Source organism: Solanum stenotomum, chromosome 2 (genome assembly GCF_019186545.1).
Source record: "Solanum stenotomum isolate F172 chromosome 2, ASM1918654v1, whole genome shotgun sequence".
NCBI classification, from domain to species: Eukaryota; Viridiplantae; Streptophyta; class Magnoliopsida; order Solanales; family Solanaceae; genus Solanum; species Solanum stenotomum.
In genome coordinates, this window is record NC_064283.1 from 3074804 (window position 1) to 3098815 (window position 24012).

Genomic DNA, 24012 nt, shown 5'->3' on the forward strand with positions numbered 1-24012 from the left:
ATTTTCTACTCTAGTAAAAATAAAAGATATTTCTCAAAAACATTTTTCATTCATAAATCAAACACTAAAAATATTTTCTACTCACCAACCAAACATGAGAAAATAAGTCAAAAATCAACTTGTTTTCCAGGAAAACATTTTCCTTCATACCAAACACACCCTATATGTTTGTTGTAGTTACCTCGAGTTAACTATGTTTATAATCAAACATTTATAGATATTTAGTGGATTTTATTTAATGAATTTAGAATTTCAAAAAAAAAGTTATTGGGTTCACGTGAACAGGTTTATTAACCCTGCCCCCAATTTGTTGAGTTTGTGACATATAGCCAGAGGAGGATTCGTGATTTAAATTTGATGGTTCAACCTTTAAAATTATGTTTAAAATGTTGAATCTTTAGCAATTTTCTATATATATGTCTATGTTCTGTGTCGACGTGAGATTCGTCTGCGTAGCATGTAGATAGGTAAATGTTGATGAGAAGTATGTGTTGATTTGGTGCAGAGGTTCCAGGTTTACCGGTGATTGGGAATTTGCTGCAGATGACTGAGAAAAAACCACACAAGACATTTACAAATTGGGCTGAAATTTATGGACCTATTTATTCCATCAAAACCGGCGCAAATACAATTGTTGTACTCAGTTCTAGTGAACTTGCTAAGGAGGTAATCACTCTTAAACCTCTTCTCTATGTTAATAAGTAAGGATTCAGGCATTGGCGTTCAAAGTTTGTCGCTAAAAGTAAACTTTGTACGGTTGTTATCCATTTTTTAGTTGCTGTATAGCTTCTTCTGTCTTAATTTTGGGTTTTATGTCCTATTAATAGCTGGTTTTAAGTTGTGAAATGATTCAATCTAGTATTTTGAGTTTTTCTAGCTAGAAAGATACTAATATATGAGATAGGACATGCGTAGTAAAAAATAGTTTAAATGGTAAGCAGAAAGAGGAGAATGTAGACACAAATGCATTACGTGTTCCTTCAGGACCACACATTTTAGTAGGAATTGGATATGTTTCATTACAAATATGTAGTGAGAGTCAGAAATATTTTAGTTCAGTCTGACTGAACGTAGCGATGAAGCTTATATTCTGACTAATGCTGTATATGAGCCCCAAAATTTCCTGATAGCTGTAGATGCAACCTGCGTAGTTTCAGTACTATATAGCCGTATCTCCAATATGTTGTGGCATATATTGGCGGTGTATCAGCGAAAATTCCATTTTCACTACACAGCTGGTTGAGGCTTTATAAATTTCTGATAGTATCAGAGAAAATAATATAAACATGAAGATCCTACTAAACTACTCTTGAGGTTGGACGACTAACCGCAGAGAGTTTAGCACCAGTTTCCTTGAAAGAGGAGAGCTTGAGATAAGACAGACACGGAGTAGTGCAATGTTCAAGATATTGTTATCATGTAGAAAATATGGCTCGGTAATATCAACAGTACAGTGACGAAATCACCAATAGGTTGAGGTATAAGCTAAACACATAGAGGCATGCTTGATGCTCATTTTAAATTAATCGCTTTGTCATTTGTGTGGCTTATATATCATATATGTACTCGCGATACTTGATATAGAGAAATTCTTTTTGAAATCTTGCTATTGTGCTTGTTCATCTTTTTAGGCTATGGTGACTAGATTTTCGTCCATCTCAACCAGAAAGCTAACAAATGCATTGAGAATCCTTTCTTGTGATAAGAGCATAGTCGCGATAAGTGATTACAATGAGTTTCACAAGACAGCGAAGCGCCACATACTGACCAGTGTTCTAGGACCAACTGCTCAGGTTTGTCATTTAGAAATCGGACTCCATATTTTGAATTATAATTTGATTCTCTTCATTTTTTTCATAGACTCCGTATCTAACGGGAAGTACTGCTTAATATGCAGAGGCGCTTCCGTATCCACAGGGACACCTTGGTAGAAAATGTGTCTAAGCAACTACATGATTTGGTTAGGACTGATCCTAATGAAGCAGTTAATCTCAGGAAGTCATTTCAGTCAGAACTTTTTGGTTTAGCATTGAAACAAGTGAGTTTCATCAGTATGTTGTTATTTTGGAAACTCCTTTAAACTGCACGATCATTTTAAATGTTTTAACTTCATTTGCAGGCTTTGGGAAAGGATATCGAGGCTATTTATGTAGAGGGACTCGACGCCACTGTTATGAGTTAGTTAATTATGATAGTTAGTTTACTAGTCTAATCAGTTAGTTAGTCTGTTCAATTAATTAGTTAGAGTAAGTTTGTTACTGATTCCTTTCCATCAACATGTCAACTCATTAGTTAGTTAGAGTTTGTTTTTCTCATTCTGTATAAATGTGTGTTCTCATCATAATGGAAATCAATTTTTTGATTCCTCCCAATTATGTGTCTTCCTCTCTGCTCTCTCTCTTTGTTAATTGCATCCATGGATGACTATCCATGGTCATGAGGTATTCTTCACATGGTATCAGAGCGCGAGGTATTTCGATTTGTATGTGCATCTTCGTTCTTGTTCTGGTTCTGTGTTGATTTTTCGATCGTTTTGCTAGTTTGAGTTTTTTTTTTTGGATCTGGTTCTGTGTTGATTTTTCGAAGTTGGTTGCTTTGATTGCTTGAGTTTTTGGATCCGCTGTTTCTCTTCACTTAGATCGATTTATTCTTGGTGATTTGTTTGTTTTGAATCCACTATGGTGATTGAGGGTGATTCTTCTTCAACTGAGAATGTTGTGACCAACAATGGCGTTGATCTGAGTTCCCCTTTGTATATGCATCCCTCCGATAATCCAGGTGTCTCGTTAGTTCAAATTCCTTTTGATGGAGTAGGGTATAGATCATGGAGACGAAGTGTTCTCAGAGTCTTGTCAGTTAAGAATAAACTGGGTTTTATCAATGGTGATTGCAAGAGGCCCGATCCCGGAACATCACAATTCCGTCAATGGGGAAGATGTGATGACATGGTTACTTCCTGGATTCTTAACTCCTTGGCTAAGGAAATTGCAGAAAGTGTGGAATATGTTTCTGATTCATTCGAATTGTGGAAGGAGTTGGAAGATCGATATGATCAGACTAATGGTGCAAAGTTATACCAGATTCAGCGTGAGATCAATGAACTATCACAGGGAAATTTAGACATTACTACTTACTACACTAAGATGAAAAGGTTGTGGGAAGAGTTGAGCACATTGCATATCAGAACTCAATGTAACTGTAATTGCACTTGTGGAGCTAAGGATAGTGTGTTTAAGGCAGAGCAGGATAGGAGATTGATACAATTCCTTATGGGATTAAATGAGGTCTATACTGTAATTCGAGGGAATATCCTCATGCTGAATCCATTGCCTTCCCTAGCACAAACTTTTTCTTTGTTAGTACAGGATGAAAAACAGAGAGAGATTAAACCTAATACTCAGGTGTTCATGGAGTCTGCAGCTTTGAATGCAGGCAATTCGGGGAAGAAGGTCATGGAGTCTGTTGCTTTCAATGCAAATGGCTCGGCAGGAGCAAGTACTTCTAGGTCTACAAGGCAAAATTATTCTTCTACAAACAACACCAACACCAATTTTAGAACTAACTATTCTCAGACCAATTCCTACATTGGTAACAGGACTCGTATTATATGTGATTACTGCAAGAGACCAGGACATATCAGGGACAAATGCTATAAGTTGCATGGTTACCCACAGACAAATAACAACCCACAAACAAACAATTATCCAAATTTTAACAATCAGAATGGATACAGAGACAGAAGCAACAATCAGAATCCCAGGTTCAACAAGGGTAAAAGTCTTATGGCTGATGTTCAAAGTGGTTGTGACACAGGTCCCCAATTGACAAGAGAACAATATACACAATTTGTGGAGCTATTACAACAGTTTCAGATTGAGAAAGACAATGCCAATCAGATGGACTTTGCTGGTGGTAATGCAAATTTTGCAAGTATGATAGCATGTACTTCTTCAATTGATTTTGGCAAGTTATCTTGCAGATGTTCTCACAACAAGAATGACTCTTGGATCCTTGACTCAGGAGCCTCCAATCATATGACTTTTGACATAACATTCCTAACAAACATTACTTATCTCCCTTGCCCTTTATTGATTACTTTACCAAATGGTTACAAGGTGAAAGTTGTGAAAATTGGTAATGTGGTACTTGCATCAAACATTGTTTTACAAGAAGTGTTGTATGTGCCTTCTTTTAAGTACAATCTTGTTTCCATTAATTGTCTTTCAAAATCCATACCCAAAAGCATTGTGCATTTTTCTGAATCCTCATGCATTCTGCAGGCCCCTTCAATGAAGAGGCCTCTGGTCATTGGTGAAGCAAAAGATGGACTATATTTTCTATGTTCTAAGTGTCCTGGTGCTGCATGTGCTGCTTCAACTACTTCCACTACTGGCTGCATGTCAAGTCAAGATGTTTTCAATTCTAAGTTTGTTTCTGTCCCTACTTCTTCATGTAAACACAGTACCTGTGATTCTAAGTCCAAGTCTGTTTCATTTCCTGCTTCTTCATGTACATGTACTCAACACTGTGTTTTAGGCAATAAAAGTCCTAATATTTCTGCTTCTTTTCTGACTCATGCTTGCAATGATGTGAATGTGTTGTGGCATAATAGACTTGGACATGTACCTTTTGTGAAAATGAGAGAAATTAAGTCCATACCTGAGAATTTTTCTGCCAAACAACCTTTCCTTTGTAATATTTGCCCAATGGCAAGGCAAGAAAGACTACCTTTTCCTCACAGTACCCATACTTCTACCAAAATCTTTCAATTGCTACATATAGATCTCTGGGGTCCCTATCATATGGTGACACATGATAACTATAGGTATTTTGTCACTCTTGTTGATGATTATAGCAGATGTACATGGACTCAATTGTTGACTTGTAAAAGTAACACCTTAGAAGTCATCAAAAATTTCTTGTCTATGATTCAAACTCAATTCAACACTTGTGTTCAAACCATAAGAACTGACAATGGGCTAGAATTTGTCAATACTGAAACCACAGCATTTCTTAAAAACAAGGGAATAATCCATGAGAAAACATGTCCCTACACACCACAACAAAATGGGGTGGTGGAAAGAAAACATAAGTACTTATTAGAGACTGCCAGGGCTCTCCTTTTTCAATCTAAATTGCCTCTTAAATACTGGGGTGAATGTGTGTTGTGTGCCACATACATTATTAACAGGCTCCCCACTTCTCATATGAAAGGCAAATGCCCTTATGAACTATTATATAACAGTAAGCCAGTTTACTCCCACATGAGAACATTTGGCTGCCTATGTTATCCTACTCTTCCAAAACCTCATAGGGACAAATTCCAAGCCAGGACCACACCACACATCTTTCTAGGTTATCCTTTTGGATCAAAAGGTTACAAAGTTCTCAGTCTAGCCACTAAAAAGATACACATCTCCAGGGACGTAGTTTTTAAAGAAAGCATTTTTCCTTTTGCTGTTCTTCCTGATGTCTCTTCTTTTCCTTCTGTCTTGCATTCTGTGCCTTTCATAGATATTGTGCATCCTAACATTGAGTCACAACCTGTACAACATGTTGAAAATAATGTAATTGAAGCAAGTGACATTTTACCTCACACTTCACCTAATCATGTAACTGATTCTCCTACCACAATTCATCCCTCTAATCCTGAACCTACAGTCTCCTGCAGACCCTCTAGACCACATAAATTACCCACATACCTTCATGATTATGTTCTTCCCAGACCTATGACTAAACCTTTACAAAATCCAAATATTTCCCTGAACTCTGCCTTCTTCAACCACCAACACATACCACCTGAAGTCTTGGCACTTGAGAGTCAATCACTTGTGAGAAATGTCAGTAATGATGATGAACCTTCTTCATATGGGGAGGCTGCTATGAACCCTGCCTGGCAACATGCCATGACACAGGAGTTTGAGGCATTACATACAAACCACACTTGGGATCTTGTTAATCTACCTAGTGGCAAGAAGGCCATTGGCTGTAGGTGGGTCTATAAAGTAAAACATAAGGCTGATGGGACCATCGAAAGATTCAAAGCAAGACTTGTAGTAAAGGGATACACCCAAGAAGCTGGAGTTGATTATACAGAAACATTTTCACCAGTGATCAAGATGACAACTGTGAGAGCTTTACTGGCCACAGCTGTGAAGAAGGGCTGGAATATATTTCAACTTGATGTAAATAATGCATTCCTTCATGGAGATTTACATGAAGAGGTATATATGGAGGTTCTTCCAGGCTTAGTGGTACACAAACCTGGGTTGGTATGCAAACTCAACAAGTCCCTATATGGTCTTAAACAAGCCAGCAGGCAGTGGTATGCCAAACTGGCTGAGGCTTTGTATTCAAAAGGGTATACTCACTCATTGAATGATTATTCCTTATTCCATAAGAAGTCTGAAAATTCCAGCATTTTTGTTGCTGTCTATGTAGATGATGTAATTCTAACAGGCACCAGTGATTCTGAGATTGAAGAACTCAAAATCTTCCTCCATGACAAGTTTAAGATTAAGGACTTGGGAAGGTTACACTATTTTCTTGGGATGGAAGTACTCTACAAGGAGGATGGACTTATTATCTCTCAAAGGAAGTTTGTTCTTGACTTGTTAAAAGACTACAAAGTTGCAAGTATGAGCAGCTGCAACTCTCCACTTGACCCTACAGTGAAACTACATGCCAAGGAAGGAGCTCCCTTATCAGAACCTCTCTTTTATAGAAAGCTTGTTGGGAAGCTGAATTTCTTGACTAACACTAGAATGGATATTTCATACAGTGTGCAGCATCTCAGCCAATTTATGCAGGACCCTCGAGAACCTCATTTACAAGCAGCTTTTCACATATTGAGGTACCTCAAGGCAGACCCCACTCTGGGAATTTTCATGTCCCAAGATCAATCATACAATGTTAAGGCCTATTGTGACTCTGACTGGGCTGCATGCCCTGACACCAAGAAGTCTATAAGTGGTTATATTGTCTTGTTAGGCAACAGTCCACTCAGCTGGAAGTCCAAGAAACAAGAGACTATATCTCTGTCTTCAGCAGAAGCAGAGTATAGGGCTCTCAGGAAAGTTGCAGGAGAATTAGTCTGGCTCAGCAGACTATTAACAGAACTCACATTGCAATTGCCTATGCCTATTGAAGTATACTGCGACAGTCAATCTGCTCTGCACATAGCTAGAAATCCAGTATTTCATGAACGCACTAAACATATTGAAGTTGATTGTCACTTTGTGAGAAATCTACTTCAGTCAGGCCTTATTTCACTACACCACATAAGTTCTGATAATCAACTGGCAGATATATTGACGAAGACATTGACTGGGTTTAAACATTCTACAGCATTGAGCAAGTTGTCAGTGTTCTCCACACCTTCAACTTGAGGGGGGGTGTTATGAGTTAGTTAATTATGATAGTTAGTTTACTAGTCTAATCAGTTAGTTAGTCTGTTCAATTAATTAGTTAGAGTAAGTTTGTTACTGATTCCTTTCCATCAACATGTCAACTCATTAGTTAGTTAGAGTTTGTTTTTCTCATTCTGTATAAATGTGTGTTCTCATCATAATGGAAATCAATTTTTTGATTCCTCCCAATTATGTGTCTTCCTCTCTGCTCTCTCTCTTTGTTAATTGCATCCATAGATGACTATCCATGGTCATGAGGTATTCTTCACAGCCACTTTGCCAAGAGAGGAATTACTCAATATCTTAGTGCTTGATATAATGGAAGGTGCAATTGATGTGGATTGGAGAGATTTCTTCCCCTATCTAAAATGGGTTCCTAACAAAAGCTTTGAGCACAGAATTCAGCATAAACATCTGCGCAGGGAAGCCGTGATGAAGGCCCTAATAGCAGATCAAAGGAAACGTATCGATTCGGAAGAGGTGATCTTCTTCCTCCTTTTAAGCAGACACTTATTTCCACTCCATAGTCATGTTTAGACCTGGGCTAATTATCTAACGTGGCGGAATCTATATACAGGAACTGAACAGTTATATCGACTACTTGTTATCTGAAGCCAATACGTTAACAGAGAAGCAAATTCTGATGTTGCTTTGGGAGGATATTATTGAAACATCAGACACCACACTAGTGAGTACAGAATGGGCAATGTATGAATTGGCGAAAGATCCCAAACAACAGGTAGTATCATAATCATGCCCACTTCTTGTTTTTGCTATTCTATTTCTCCAAAGGTTGGTTGTATCTCACGGCTGTTAATCACGTAGGAACAACTCTTTTTGGAAATTCAAAATGTTTGTGGATCTAACAAGATCACAGAAGAGAAACTTTGCCAACTTCCATACTTATGTGCTGTCTTTCATGAAACATTGAGGAAGTATAGTCCTGTACCTATTGTTCCTCTAAGATATGTCCACGAAGACACTCAGGTAGGAGGGTACTATATTCCTAAAGGAACTGAGGTAATTAACCATTTCCCCCTACTTCTTGTAAATTAAAATTTTATTATCTTATCAAGTGATGTAAACTCCGCATGTGTGAGCTTGCTTACATTGTCATTCCCAAGCCCGAGAAGGGTTGTGGTTGGCTGGCAGCCAGTGTAAAACTTGTCAGTTCATGATCAATCCTGATAATACAAATATCGTTGGGACGTGCCCAACCTAGGCACACATTTACAAAAAATGAGCTTATATGAAGATGTGGGAATTCATTGTCGTTGTTATTATTTCTTATCTAGGTAACTGAATTAGTTGTCCATATACATTTTGTACGCAGATCGCAATAAATATATACGGTTGCAATAGGGACAAGAACGTGTGGGAGAGTCCTGAAGAGTGGAAGCCTGAACGATTTCTTAACAGAAAGTATGATCCAATGGAATTGCAGAAGACAATGGCGTTCGGGGCTGGAAAAAGGGTATGTGCTGGTGCTCAGCAAGCAATGACAATTAGCTGCACAGCTATAGCTAGATTGATACAAGAGTTTAAATGGAGCTTAAAAGAGGGAGAAGAGGAAAATATTTCAACAATGGGTCTTACTACTCATAAACTTCACCCAATGCTAGCTCATATCAAGCCAAGAAATTGAAAGGGAGTCTTTAATTAGCGTAACAGGTAAATTTATTGTCATGTGATCAGGAGGTCACGGGTTCAGACCATGGAAATAGTCAGAAATGTTAGATAAGACTGCGTATATAAGCTCTTGTGGTTCGACCGTTTTAGTGCATCTGGCTGCCCAAGATTTGAACTTTCTACTCTGTATTAGCAGAGCTTGCTATTTTGTTTATGAATTTGAACATCTTTCTTTAACTTATCCAGTTCGAACTTAGTCCAAGTAAATTCAGTATCATTATGATGATAATTTTTAGCATTTCATTGCACCGTTTGTCCTTCAAACGGGTTGATCTTTAATTTTTGCCTTTTGCAATTGAATCTATGTCTCACAAGATATAAGTTCTTTAAGGGCATAAGACATAACTTATGATGAGAAAATATGAACTTATGTCTCACGAAAAAGTTATTTGCCTAGAGGCAAACCAATATACATAGGTAAGATTTTCAATAAAGATAAACATCATATTTTTTCACAAATAAGGGGAGAAAAAAAGGTTGAGTCAGAAATTTGTGTGTTATATAAAGAGATGAAATCGACAATGCGTAAAAAAACAGAAGTGAGCAGAGGGAGATCACATCAGATAAGTGACTGATTTCGTAGTACTATTTCTGGGATTAAAGCACCGGTTTTTGTTTGTAACTATCTCTAATTCTGAAACAAACAGACACATAGAGATTAGAGACTGGTTACAATTTTAAGAAAACTAAACACTAAGGGGTCGTTTGGTAGGGGGGTTAATACCTCAGATGGTCACTCAACTATCCAGTCTTTCCTCAGAAAGTCACTCATGTGAGTGACTTTTTAGTGAAAATTAAAAGTTGAGTGACTTTCTGAGGCAAAAGTGGATAGTTGAGTGACCATCTGAGGTATTAACCCTTTGGTAGGGAGTACTAGGAGAAATAGTCCATGTATTAAGTATGGTATTATTTAGTACTATGTTTGGTAGGAATTTTAGGCTTATGTATAATCCATGGATTAGTTATACACCCTACATGGTATTATAGGATGTATAACTAATACCTTTCATTTGGTGGTATTATTAAGGCTTAAGTCATCGGCAGCCCCTTAAAGTTGTTCGCATAATTCATTTAGACACCTCAATTAAGACCTTACCTATTAGACACTTTAATATTAACGAATATTTATCTATTGGACATAAAATGACAACTATCATTAAAAATATTGTGCATGTAATTCACACATAATTTTGACAAAATCACGAATAGAATTACGACACGTGGCACATGGGGGGGACCATAATTTTAATTTTGAAAAACAAAAAATAATTTTCAACCTTTAATAATAAAGAAAATTAAATTGACAAAAAAAATCTCTCCCCCATCCCCACCCATCTAACATATTGCCCTTACTCCTTCGTCTTCTTCTCTGTCACTCTGCCATCTCCATCCACCACCGATTCCTCAGGCGATAACAAAAAAGAAATATCTCCCCCACCCCATCTTGAACACACCCACCAAATCCTTTCATCTTTCTTTTTCTTCCCGTGTTACTCATTATAAGAATAATCGACATCGATAAATTATTTTGAAATCGATAATGAAGAGAAATCAGAATTATATAAAAAAAAAAATTATTTGAGGATAAATAATTGTTATCTTAGTAAATTGATCACTTACAAAATGTAAATTTTCAATTTTAAAAAAAGATAAACTATCAACTTTTAAAATTGAAAAGACGGTAACTAATGTAAAATTGAATAAACCATCTACATTTACACATAAAAATTGCAAGTTGTAATTTTAAAATGTATTCAATTCTATAAATTGTTCAAAATACAAATAATTAGGAAACCGCACAAACAATATATATATAAGATCACAAACGTCATGTGGTGATATATTTGCCTTTTTAATTAGTTAATGTTAAATAACTCACATTTCAAATATTGTATTATTTGTATTGGATTTATTTAGTAACGAACAACTCTCTCTAAATAATTTGTAAGCTAATTTATTTAAATAAATTTACTAGTACAAATATAAAACATAAAATCAAGGAAATAAACAAAATAATTAAAATGATTTGAGGGATATTTTTATCTTTACATAGACTTATACCATGGTATTATATCCCATGTATTACTAATACCTCAAAATGGAAGGTATTAGTAATACATTCTATTATACCATATAGGAGGTATAACTAATCCATGGATTAGTTATACATAGACCCAATTTCCTACCAAACATAGTACTAAATAAAATCATACATAATACATGGACTATTTGGTTTAATGCAGCCTACCAAACGACCCCTTAATTTTTACAAATAACCAGTTAAACCAGTTTTAACTTCCTTCTTGAGTTCTTGAGCAATCTCAATTCAGTTTCATGCCAAGACTATTTATTTCAATTGTGCATTGTTCTTTTTTCGGGTCAAATACATAAAATATTTAGTTCAAATTTTATTTATCTCTTTTTTAGATGCAATGGTTATTCGTTCAAAGGTGTATTTCTTCTTTTCTTGGCCTTGATTAGAATATAATATCTTTAGCCAAAAAAATTTATAGTCAAAATATTGTTGTTCCATTTTATATTATTTTATTTCTTATTTGTTTCAGAACTGGCTCCGAAAAGATGATTTATATAATTAGTAAACTTAAAAAGGTAAAATATATATTTTTTTCTACAGAAAAGCCACATGGATTAAAAAAAATATTCCATGTAGCAGTGCGTGTGTCAGCATTTAAGGGGGTTGTGAGAATAAAATTACCAAGTTGATGGGAGTAATTAGGCCAACGCCAAGTTTAGGTGTGCACCGAATAAGACTCGACAAGTTTAGGGGGTCATCATCTATTTGCTTTGATGTAAGCCCAATAGAAAAGACACCACTAAATTTATAACAAAAGGCATCACTAACAAGATTCACATCATTTACACGGATGCCTGGAGCACCTACAACCTACAATTGTCTTGACTTGGTTATATGCAAAGTCATAGATTAACACTTTGTATAGGGGCTGAGAGAAATACTCTCTTTTGTCAATCTGTTACTTAACTATACCTCTTGTATCTTTGCATCTCCTTAATGCTTTTTTTAATGAAACATATTAATTACTTCATCAAAAAAAAAAAAAAAGATTCACTCAGACAACAATTCTGTTTTGACTGTTGATTTTATGTTCTGTTAGAAGGCCCTTATCAAACAAGAATTATCTGCTAGAAGGCAAAGAGGGGTCAAATACCAAACACATCAACTCTATAGAGAGACAAAACTAGGCTTCAAGTCCAGAGGGAATTTAGTTTCTACCTATGAAATATTTTTTATGTTGGGAAATAATGTTTTTGACATATATTAAACATTTGAGAAAAAATGAACAAGCTCCAATAGAAAATATTGAAAAGGGAAAATATTTCGAAGATGATCATGAATGTTTGGAATCCATATTATGCAACCAGATGGAATGGAAAAGGTTGGGAAAATAACAATAAATAAAAAGATAAAACATGCAAAAGAACTCACCAAGGTGTAAGAGCCACTAATGTTGAATTTTTTCATGAATCGCACTAAATGAGGGAAATTGGAAATGAAAGATTCAGCAGCCAATTTCTCTTCAGGTACTGATTTCATGGACATACAGCTCTTGGTGAAAGAACCCTGTTTATCTTGAGAACTAGTAGGTTTCCTGGTTGCTGTTTGAGCACGATAGTTGAAAGGATTCAATACAAATTCAGTGTGAGGACGGACAGCTAAAATAAGTTAGTTAATTGTCCTTCAAATTACCTGAATCTCCACTGCTAATCTTTGACTGAGAATGGAGCTGATGATTCTTCAACATATTACCATGTTTCTCTTTGTCAGGAGTACATCCTTTTTTATCGTATGTCATAACCTTCGCTTGATTAGAATTTGATCCCACTTTCCTGGACTTACATCCAGAATTTTTTGCATAATCAATAACTAGTCCTTCATCAACTACCTTACTACTGTAATCACTTCCTTCCTTTTCCACCCTAAGAACACGCACACGCAATTCACACTTGCGGACAAGCTCAAAGATGCAGGTATCTCCCAAATCAATGTTATTGTCGCGAACAAAGGATAACCACCCTCCGCAAAAGGTATGTGATGTTTGTACTCTTGTAGTCGGGATTGAATTCACAGTCCAAGTTTTCCCTTTTAAATTATGAAGTAAAATCTTCACCTTGCAGTTGGGAAGGTGTTCCGTGGCAAATTGGTAAGGGATGTGCTGCCAAAGAAAATATGAAGGAGATCAACAAACCAAGTGATGCACATGCAGGAGTGGTGAAAGAAAAAATAACCTTGTCTAATCGTTGCAATATTACTCCAAACTAAACATCAAATAAAGGCAATGTCACCAGAGTGATTCATCTCCTAAGATGAAGCAAATCCACATGGAAAAGTTCAGGCATACAATAAATTAATCACTGATGATACAGAAGACTACAAAGTCAACTGAATGCCACAACTCCTTGGGGGATTAGATTGTTGGAAAATATACTTCCTCCATTTCAATTTGTTTAAGACCACAAGATTAAAGCGCATTTTGGTACATTCTACATGTCTTTGTTTTAAAACCACGAGATTCTAAAGTTTCCATTCTTATTAAACTGGGGCAAAGACCTGACAAACAAATTGGAACATAGGGAATAGATAACAACATCAGCCATATCAACAAAATAGGCTTGTGGTTCACTATAAAACAAGCAGGTTAAGGACAAATATGCAGTTAGTAAAACAAACAGAAACATCATTAGGCAGCTCAGATATTGTTGGCAACAAAACTATTACAACCAAAACAACTTTACCACATTGCACATAATCCTCAACGACAACACATGTTTAAAAAAAGATTTATGAAAAATGCTGATTGGTCAATAAAAATCGATTTCAATGCTATTTTTTGAGTTTAGCCAATTCATCATGAAAGGTAAAAGGGGATAAAGGAACCGTGTGTTGATTATCCTGCAAATATAAGTTGTCTTCCTCCATAAAAGCTCATTTGATGCACTTATTGATAGTAAAATATGTTGAAGCAATGCATTACAGTAGCTAAGACTACTGTAAGATTTTGTAGTTGCAGCAAGACATTTCAAGAAATGTTAGTTTAAAGAAAACAGAAGACCTACTCACCAGGGTGTATGAGCCACTGATGTTGAACCTCTTCATAACTTTAGTAAAACTGGGGAAACTTGAGGTAAACAAACGGGCAACCTTTTCTGCTTCCTGTGCAGGCAACCACATATCTTTCTCGGAGGAAGCATTGCCTGTTTTCACCTTTGCTTTAGATTCAAAAACCAGTTACTATTCCAAATCATAACTAAAAATTTTGTTAAATAGTTATTTCTAACAGCTGAAATTTCATTGCCATTACGAAAACTAAAAAAAAAAAATTGGTTAGGAGAATTGCAGGGCAAATATTATACAAACACTTTGCACAGTAAGAAACATTACAAAGTTGTAAAGAATCAGGCAACACATGAGAGAAGTATGTTCTGAACTTAAAATATACAAATAAAAGTGTCGACTCTCTAAACACGTAGATTTTCGAGAAGGCAGTTGCACAATTCAATGGGAAAAATTGGTGTTTTCTAAATGTCTGTGCATGATTAACATGAACTGTAACATCAAATTGGCTTGATTAAACTTATGGACAAACTAGAAAAATTGAACTATAAACAATATAACCATTCACCTGGATTGCTAAAGATTATCTTTGCTTGAGCTGGCACAGCAATGGTAACTTTACTGTTTAATGCATCTCCAGCATTCTCCATTTCATCCAGAAAACTAGCAGCATAATTTCTTCCTGCATATGAGCAAACTGCATCTTCTGGAGTGTACCCATCCTTGCTAGATGCAAGACCATGGGTATCCTGGCTACTTGTGCATTCGGAAGGGATCTCGGTGCTTCTCATTTTCTTTGGTACAGCTTCACAACAAGGCAATCTAATAAAACAGAGTTTCCTCTGTCTCTTTTTTTCAGAGCAAGATAGTACAAGGCAGTTGCTCCTTGACTGCAGTCAGCGTTATAAGAAGCGTCCTTCTCACATGAACTCTCGTCAAATAATTGCACAGTGAAATGCAAATCACCATCATATCTGAAAACCAAAGAATCCCCTGTTTCAAGGCAGTGATCTTTAACAAATGAAACCCATCCATTGTGGAAGAATAAACCATCATCTTGCTGTATTAAGTCCACAGGCCAAGCATTTCCACTGGGACCCACCAAAACTGTTGTTCCCGAATCCCTTCCTTCCATATGTTTAATGAATTTTGATGGAATTTTCTGCAATATAGGAAGCAAAACAATTAATAAATTTTGCAAGAGTTGATAACATAAAGTTCTTCAGAAGAGTTTGTTTTTAAAATAAAATAACTTCATTTTAAAATGCATAGGCAAGTCGTTCCAAGAGCAACGGATACTGATCTCAATTACAAAACACTTTATACTGCCTTAAAATAACCATGTTGCAAAGTATCACACGCCTGACATAGCTCATTCATATGGAGCCGGTCACACACCTATGCAGGGCCCTAAGTTAATCCCCCCCCTTATACTCTGAACGCTAAGATCTCAGTTTATAGCTTATGAAGCTCATTAAACTTAAACAATGAATGTACCATTTGTCTGATATGTAGCATATCGAATACTCATATCTGTATGACACAATTGTTTACTAAGTGAAGCAAACATAGCTTAAAGTACCAAAAAAGAACTACTAAAACAGCCTAAATAAAAAGCAATCTCAATGCAGCATTCACTGTCATCATGCATTTGTTAATGAGTAGTCCTTATAGTTACACTAAAGTTTGTTGCTTTGATCAAAAACAACATTCTTAGCCAATGAATAGTCCTTATAGTTACACTAAAGTTTGTTGCTTTGATCAAAAACAACATTCTTGGCCAATGAGTAGTTTTTATAGTTATACTAAAGTTTTTTGCTTTGATGCAAAAACAACATTCTTAGCCAATGAATAGTCCTTATAGTTACACTAAAGTTTGTTGCTTTGATCCAAAAACAACATTCTTAGCCAATGAATAGTCCTTATAGTTATAGTTACACTAAAGTTTGTTGCTTTGATGGAAAAACAGCATTCTAGGCCAATGAGTAGTCCTTATAGTTACACTAAAGTTAGTTGCTTTGATCAAAAAACAACATTCTTGACCAACCCCTTTCTTCAAAACACTTTTGCTCATTTGTTACAATTAGCCCAAATGCAGTAAGAATAGCAACAAACCCAACACATGAAAAGATTTAAGTCTTTTTTTTGACAGAATGATATATAGAGGAACAAAAAAGAAAAATTCAACAAACATGAATGTACCAACAAGTTGTGAAGCTAAGAGCAATATGGCAATGTGAACCAATGATTACCAATTTTTCAGAATTCATGGAAGGGTTAAAACCCACAAGAAAATGAGGCCTTCTTGCATCCAACATCTCTATTTCCCCTCTTTTTCACCTAAATTTTGAAGCTAAAACCCTAAAGAACCCCACAAAATTCCTTCAACCCCATTTTCTTAGAATCTGGGGATGTGAAATTAAGCAAGTAATCAAACACACAGCAATCAAAATTCAGAAAGCAAATGTTGAAAATCGAGAAAAAAATGGAAATTAATTGACTCGTAAAAGAAGAAAGTTTCAGATGAAAATTAACAGTTTCTGCACAGAGCAATGTGACCCGAGCGAGCTGGTGGGGATGGGTGGGGTGGGGTGTAGTGGGGGTGGGGTAAAGGAAATTCCTGAAATACCCCGTGGGGTAAAGCGTGAGTTACACGTAGAACAGAATGGGGAAATCAAGGCGCGTGGGTTAAGTGAAGAAACAAAGTACAAACACTTGTCATTAGGATATAATCCAAATGATAATTAAGATTTAGGATGAAAAAATAGAAAAATTTAAGCATTCGATTAGTCATGGGAGTTAATGATTATTTTAACAGTTTTTCTTGACTTAAATTTATTTTTCTTTTAATTGATTCGAGTTACTTCAACAATTCTATTCACATTTATTGAAATTTTAAAGCAATGTTTTACATGATCCTACATAAAAAAAAAAAAAATACAGAAGTCGAGAATTAAGATATATAGAAGATTAATAGATAGTTGAGTATGGTTGTTCGTAAGATGTCCTCTTGTATTTATAGTAGCACGTAGTATTTAATAATTATGTAGTTTCTCATTTTTATTTATGCTTTTTACTATGTGTTGTTCTTTTTTGCTTTGTTGCTTGAAATTTTGTTATCTTAAATTGATGATTTAAGCATATATTTCATCATTCTCAGATTTCACGGCAAATTATCTTATATTTCCATTTTTATATTAGCATGGGAGATATATATGCTATAATTAACCCACCACCTCCGATGATCCATTAGCAAATTTCTTCGCTGATTCATCGCTATTTATGCTCGTATAGATAACATAAATTCATCGATAATTTGTTGCTAAATAAAATTAGCGAGACAAAAAAATTAGTAGTGGAAGCTGCAATGGCTGATGGCTCAATTAGAGAAAAGTAATAAAAAATATTGACTGATTAGGAGTAATAAAACTTCTTTTTAGCAAAAGTGAACTGTTACGTGCACAGCCATACATTGCAATAATAGCTAATAAGGGCATGCGCACTGCAATTTAATTTTAATATTATTATTTAGATTTTGATGCTAATTAAAATAGTGGTCAATGTTCATTCGAATATTTTAACAACTTAAAAATAGATCGACTGTATAATTAATTGGAGTTTAATTTGCTTAGATTTAGATTATTAATTTGATTTGAGTATTGTTGTCTTGAGAAATCAGGGGTTATAAGAAGGTGGAGACTTGGGGGTTTACTTAATTCGTAGCGATCATAAATAATAAATCAATTTTCACTTTATTGTATTGAAGTTGATAAATTATTTTTTTATGACTTAGAAGTCACATAAGTTAATTTAAGTAATATAAAGTCACAGAGGAGAAAATAAAGGATAATTATATATGATATTTGAATAAAATTGAATGACTTTTTAGTTAAAGAAAATTGATAATTCTAAAAAATATATTTACATTATAAAATATAATTTTGTGACTCGACATCCTGTGAGTACAGAAGTAAAGTTGAATAACTTTTATATTACCAAATACAAATTATAACTTCGATATTAGTAAAATAAAAAATTAATTATTGTCTATGAAATCAAATCACAATGATGCTAATTTATTAAAGTGCTTTTCATGTGTGTCCAAATCTTGTTTTTTGTATAGATAGAGAATATGGAGGGAGCCAATTATTTCTTTACGAATTTGGCAAGACTTATAATCATTTTAACATAAATTTCATATTTATATAAAATAATTTATTCAATATGTATATATATAATTTATTAAAAAAAAATCACTAAACTCAAACTACTAACAAAGGCAAACACCACTATATAAAGTGAAGGACAAGATAATATACACACCAATTCAGATAACAGCAATGAGTGAGCAATTAGAAAAAAACGCACTCGTTTGGCCATAAATTTTTTTAAAATATGGTATTAAAGCTATAATTTTAAAATTTTGAAATTATGTTTAAAAATGCATTTCATATGAAAAAAAAATTATAAATGAAATTCTCAAAAATTCAAAAACTAGTCTAAGTCAAATTTTTATAATTTGAAAATATTTAAAAATAAAAATTGACCAAATTTAATTATAAAATAAATATTTAAAGACAAATATTTAAGAATCATCCAAAAGTTATTATTAAATAGATATTTAAAGAAATTCTCTTAATAACTATCCAAAATCATGTTCAAAAAGACATTTAAAAATATTTCCTTTTAAAGATTATCCAAAATATATAGTCAAAAGCTATCAAAATTGATGCATGGTAACAAACTAACAGGACAGAAAGTGTCTAGCCAGTCTAAACACCTACCACCACCTCTGTTTTTACCTTTATTTTTCTTCTAAAGAAACCTCCAAAGATTGCAACTTTTGATAATTAATAAGTTAATTTGTCTTCTTATTCATCAGTTTCTTTGCAGGCATCAATTTCCCAAAAGGTAGAATCTTTTTTTGTTGATATTGACACATGTTCTTCCAAGCCTATACATAGTCACCAACTTTTTTTTTATTTGTGATTTCAAGTTATAAAGTTTCATATTTTTTTTTGGTTCTTGAAAACAGAAGTTGTTTAAAAAAATGGATGCAATTTTGAATCTTCAAGCTGTACCATTAGGAACTGCTCTTACTGTAGGTGGTCCAGTTGTTGCTCTTGGTGGGATTTCATTTTGGTTACTTAAGGAATATGTTAATGATCAAAAAAGGAAATCTTCAAATTTTCTCCCACCTGTTCCAGGTAAATCCATTACTTTTGAGTTTTTTGTATTCAATTCTGCGGAATCTTAGTAGCTCGACTGTTTGAAACTTGTGGTGATGGTTTGATTCTCCACCTTGTAAACCTCGCCCCCATTTTTGGATTGAATTTAATGGCCCCCAACACATGTAGATTCAGGATTTGAAGGTTATAGGTTTGTTGTAGTTAGCTCAAGTTAATATATAATAATAACTGTGTTTATAATCAAACATTTATAGATATTTAGTGGATTTTTTTAATGAATTTAGAATTTCAAAAAAAAAAGTTATTGGGTTCACGTGAACAGGTTTACTAACCCTGCCCCCAATTTGTTGAGTTTGTAACATATAGCCAGAGGAGGATTCGTGATTTAAATTTGATGGTTCAACCTTTAAAATTATGTTTAAAATGTTGAATCTTTAGCAATTTTCTATATATATGTTTATGTTCTGTGTCGACGTGAGATTCGTCTGCGTAGCATGTAGATAGGTAAATGTTGATGAGAAGTATGTGTTGATTTGGTGCAGAGGTTCCAGGTTTACCAGTGATTGGGAATTTGCTGCAGATGACTGAGAAAAAACCACACAAGACATTTACAAATTGGGCTGAAACTTATGGACCTATTTATTCCATCAAAACCGGCGCAAATACAATTGTTGTACTCAGTTCTAGTGAACTTGCTAAGGAGGTAATCAAAATAAGTACTCTCAACCTCTTTTCTATGTTAGTAAGTTGGGAATCAAGCATTCGAGCTCTAAGTTTGTCACTAAAGTAAGTCATTATCCATTTCTTGGTTGCTGTATAGCTTCTTCTGTCTTAATTTTGTATGATGTCAAAAGGTTTTATGTCAAGTTTTTCTAGCTAGAAAGATACTATTATATGAGATATCACACGCATAGTAAAAAATAGTTAAAATGGTTAGCAGAAAGAGGAGAGTGGTGACGGAGAAATGTAGACAAATATGTGTTCCTTCAGGACCACACCATTTAGTAGGAATTAGATATGTTTCTTTACTAATATATGTAGTGAGAGTCAGAAATATTTTACTTTAGTCTGACTGGACCAGGGGGATAAAGCTTATAATCTGACTAATGCTGTATATGAGCCCCAAATTTTCCTGACAGCTGCAGTTGCATAGGTTTCAGTACTATGTATCTCTATCTCCACGTACCTATAGGATCCAACTTAAAGTACGTGTCCCTGCCTCTCGATGATCACTAAATGGATTGTATTCCTCAGTGCCTCTTTGCTAAGACTAGGCCATACTACGAAGGTGAAGCAGTTGGTGATTTAGACAACTGCTATTTCCATATTTGGTTTCTATACATCACTGGATTATAGGTTGGTTGCTCTCTGGAAAGACCTCAACTGTTCTACTGGAAAAGCTTCGGTTGTTGAGGTTCTGAATCACCGTACTAGATATGATAAAGTAGTGTCATGTACCACCTCAGTCGTGGTGTATCAGCAAAGTTCCATTATTACTATACAGCTGGTTGAGGCTTTATAAATTTCTGATAATATCTGAGAAAATACATAGAATATGAAGATCTTATAAACTAATGTTGAGGTTGTACGACTAATTGCACATTGTTGCACAGGGCTTAAAGTATTTAGCTCCAGTTTCCTTGCAAGAGGAAAGCTGTTGCAATGTTCAAGGTATTGTAGTTCTTTATCACGTAGAATAAGCATCAACACCAAAGTAACGACTCACGTGTAACATTGACACTACTGGGGTGTCATCACCAATAGGTTGAGGTATAAGCCAATATATAGAGGCATGTTTGGTGCTTATTTTTTAAATCACTATTGTGTCATTTGTCTGCTTATCATATCTATACTGATCACAATACTTGATACAGATTTAAATATTGTCCTTTTCGTCTTTTTAGGCTATGGTGACTAGATTTTCATCCATCTCAACTAGAAAGCTAACAAACGCATTGAGAACCCTTACTTGTGATAAGAGTATAGTTGCAATAAGTGATTACGATGAGTTTCACAAGACAGCGAAGCGCCACGTACTGACCAGTGTTCTAGGACCAACTGCTCAGGTTTGTCATTTAGAAATCGGCCTCCATATTTTGAATTATAATTTGATTCTCTTCATTTTTTTCATAGACTCCGTATCTAACGGGAAGTACTGCTTAATATGCAGAGGCGTTTCCGTATCCACAGGGACACCTTGGTAGAAAATGTGTCAAAGCAACTACATGATTTGGTTAGGACTGATCCTAACGAAGCAGTTAATCTCAGGAAGTCATTTCAGTCAGAACTATTTGGTTTAGCATTGAAACAAGTGAGTTTCATCAGTATGTTGTTATTTTGGGAACTCCTTTAAACTGTGCGATCATTTTAAAAGTTTTAACTTCATTTGCAGGCTTTGGGAAAGGATATCGAGGCTATTTATGTAGAGGGACTCGACGCCACTTTGCCAAGAGAGGAATTACTCAATATCTTAGTGCTTGATATAATGGAAGGTGCAATTGATGTGGATTGGAGAGATTTCTTCCCCTATCTAAAATGGGTTCCTAACAAAAGCTTTGAGCACAGAATTCAGCGTAAACATCTGCGCAGGGAAGCCGTGATGAAGGCACTAATAGCAGATCAAAGGAAACGTATTAATTCGGGAGAGGTGATCTTCTTCCTCCTTTTAAGCAGACACTTATTTCCACTCCATAATCATGTTTGGACATTGGCTAATTATCTAACGTGGCGGAATCTATATACAGGAACTGAACAGTTATATCGACTACTTGTTATCTGAAGCCAATACGTTAACAGAGAAGCAAACTCTGATGTTGCTTTGGGAGGCAATTATTGAAACATCAGACACCACACTAGTGAGTACAGAATGGGCTATGTATGAATTGGCGAAAGATCCCAAACGACAGGTAGTATCATAATCATGCCCACTTCTTGTTTTTGCTATTCTATTTCTCCAAAGTTTGGTTGTATCTCACGGCTGTTAATCACGTAGGAACAACTCTTTTTGGAAATTCAAAATGTTTGTGGATCTAACAAGATCACAGAAGAGAAACTTTGCCAACTTCCATACTTATGTGCTGTCTTTCATGAAACATTGAGGAAGTATAGTCCTGCACCTATTGTTCCTCTAAGATATGTCCACGAAGACACGCAGGTAGGAGGGTACTATATTCCTAAAGGAACTGAGGTAATTAACTCTATTTCCCTACTTGTAAATTGAAATTTTCTTATCAAGTGAGGTAAACTCCGCGTGTATGTGCTTTGCTTACATTGTCAGTCCCAAGTCGAAAAGGGTTGTAGCTGGTTGGCAGCTTAGAGTAAAACTTGTCAATTCATGATCAATCCTGACCATTCAGATATCATTAGGACGTGCCCACCTAGGCACACATTTACAAAATGAGCTTATATGTAGACGTGGGAATTCATTGTTGTTGTTATTATTTCTTATCTAGGTAACTGAATTAGTTGTCTATATACATTTTGTTCGCAGATCGCTATAAATATATACGGTTGCAATAGGGACAAGAACGTGTGGGAGAGTCCTGAAGAGTGGAAGCCTGAACGATTTCTTAACGGAAAGTATGATCCAATGGAATTGCAGAAGACAATGGCGTTCGGGGCTGGAAAAAGGGTATGTGCTGGTGCTCAGCAAGCAATGACAATTAGCTGCACAGCTATAGCTAGATTGATACAAGAGTTTAAATGGAGCTTAAAAGAGGGAGAAGAGGAAAATGTTGCAACAATGGGTCTTACTACTCATAAACTTCACCCAATGCTAGCTCATATCATGCCAAGAAATTGAAGGGGAGTCTTTAGCGTAACAGGTAAATTTGTTGTCACGTGATCAGGAGGTCACGGGTTCAGACCATAGAAATAGTCTCTTCACTCATGCAGAAATATTAGATAAGACTCTGTATAATAAACTCTTGTGGTTCTGCTGTTTTAGTGCATCTGGCTGCCCAAGATTTGAACTTTCTTCTCTGTATTAGCAGAGCTTGCTATTTTGTTAGTTTTAAGTTATGAATTTGGACATCTATCTTTAGAACTTAGTCCAAGTAAATTCACTATCATTATGATGATAATTTTAGCATTTCATTGCACCGTTTGTCCTTCAAACGGGTCAATCTTTAATGTTTGCCTTTTGCAATTGAATCTATGTCTCACAAGATATAAGTTCTTTAAAGGCATAAGACATAACTTATAGTATATTATGATGTGAAAATATAAACTTATGTCTCACAAAAAAGCTATTTGCCTAGAGGCTAACCAATATACATAGGTAAGATTTTTAATAAAGATAAATATCATATATTTTCACAAATAAGGGGAGAAAAAGAGGTTGAGTCAGTAATTTGTGTCTTATATAAAGAGATGAAAACGACAATGCGTAAAAAAAACAGAAGTGAGCAGAGGGAGATCACATCAGATAAGTGACTGATTTTGTAGTACTATTTCTGGGATTAAAGCACAGGTTTTTGTTTGTAACTATCTCTAATTCTGAAACAAACAGACACATAGAGATTAGAGACTGGCTACAATTTTAAGAAAACTGAACACTAAATATTGAACTCTTTTGCTCATTCATTAAACATAGGACTAACCAAGAGTTGTCAAATGTCCTTTTTCGCCTGCC

The 24012-nt window shown here is 35.1% G+C and overlaps 2 protein-coding genes across 5 annotated transcripts in view; one reads left to right on the forward strand and one right to left on the reverse strand.

Moving 5' to 3' along the window:
• Positions 1 to 16668, reverse strand: part of LOC125855082 (B3 domain-containing protein Os01g0723500-like) — a 27353-nt gene extending 10685 nt beyond the window's left edge. Inside the window, exon 1 of the mRNA XM_049534743.1 lies at positions 16443 to 16668. Within this exon, the coding sequence (XP_049390700.1) occupies positions 16443 to 16508 (66 nt within the window). The 5' untranslated portion in view covers positions 16509 to 16668. The remainder of the gene's footprint in view (positions 1 to 16442) is intronic.
• LOC125855088 (ent-kaurene oxidase) overlaps positions 1 to 23479 on the forward strand; it is a 25073-nt gene extending 1594 nt beyond the window's left edge. Inside the window, exons 1-9 of one of the 4 annotated variants that reach the window (XM_049534753.1) lie at positions 18929 to 19101; positions 19226 to 19397; positions 19922 to 20082; positions 21284 to 21445; positions 21550 to 21690; positions 21772 to 22026; positions 22124 to 22285; positions 22372 to 22566; positions 22870 to 23469. In XM_049534753.1, the coding sequence (XP_049390710.1) occupies positions 19241 to 19397; positions 19922 to 20082; positions 21284 to 21445; positions 21550 to 21690; positions 21772 to 22026; positions 22124 to 22285; positions 22372 to 22566; positions 22870 to 23181 (1545 nt within the window). In that variant the 5' untranslated portion in view covers positions 18929 to 19101; positions 19226 to 19240 and the 3' untranslated portion in view covers positions 23182 to 23469. Of the gene's footprint in view, positions 1 to 505; positions 667 to 1631; positions 1794 to 1897; positions 2039 to 18928; positions 19102 to 19225; positions 19398 to 19921; positions 20083 to 21283; positions 21446 to 21549; positions 21691 to 21771; positions 22027 to 22123; positions 22286 to 22371; positions 22567 to 22869 lie in introns of those variants that run through there. The other 3 variants (XM_049534752.1, XM_049534751.1, XM_049534754.1) reach the window with 3 other exon arrangements.
• Positions 23480 to 24012: the final 533 nt, after the last annotated feature.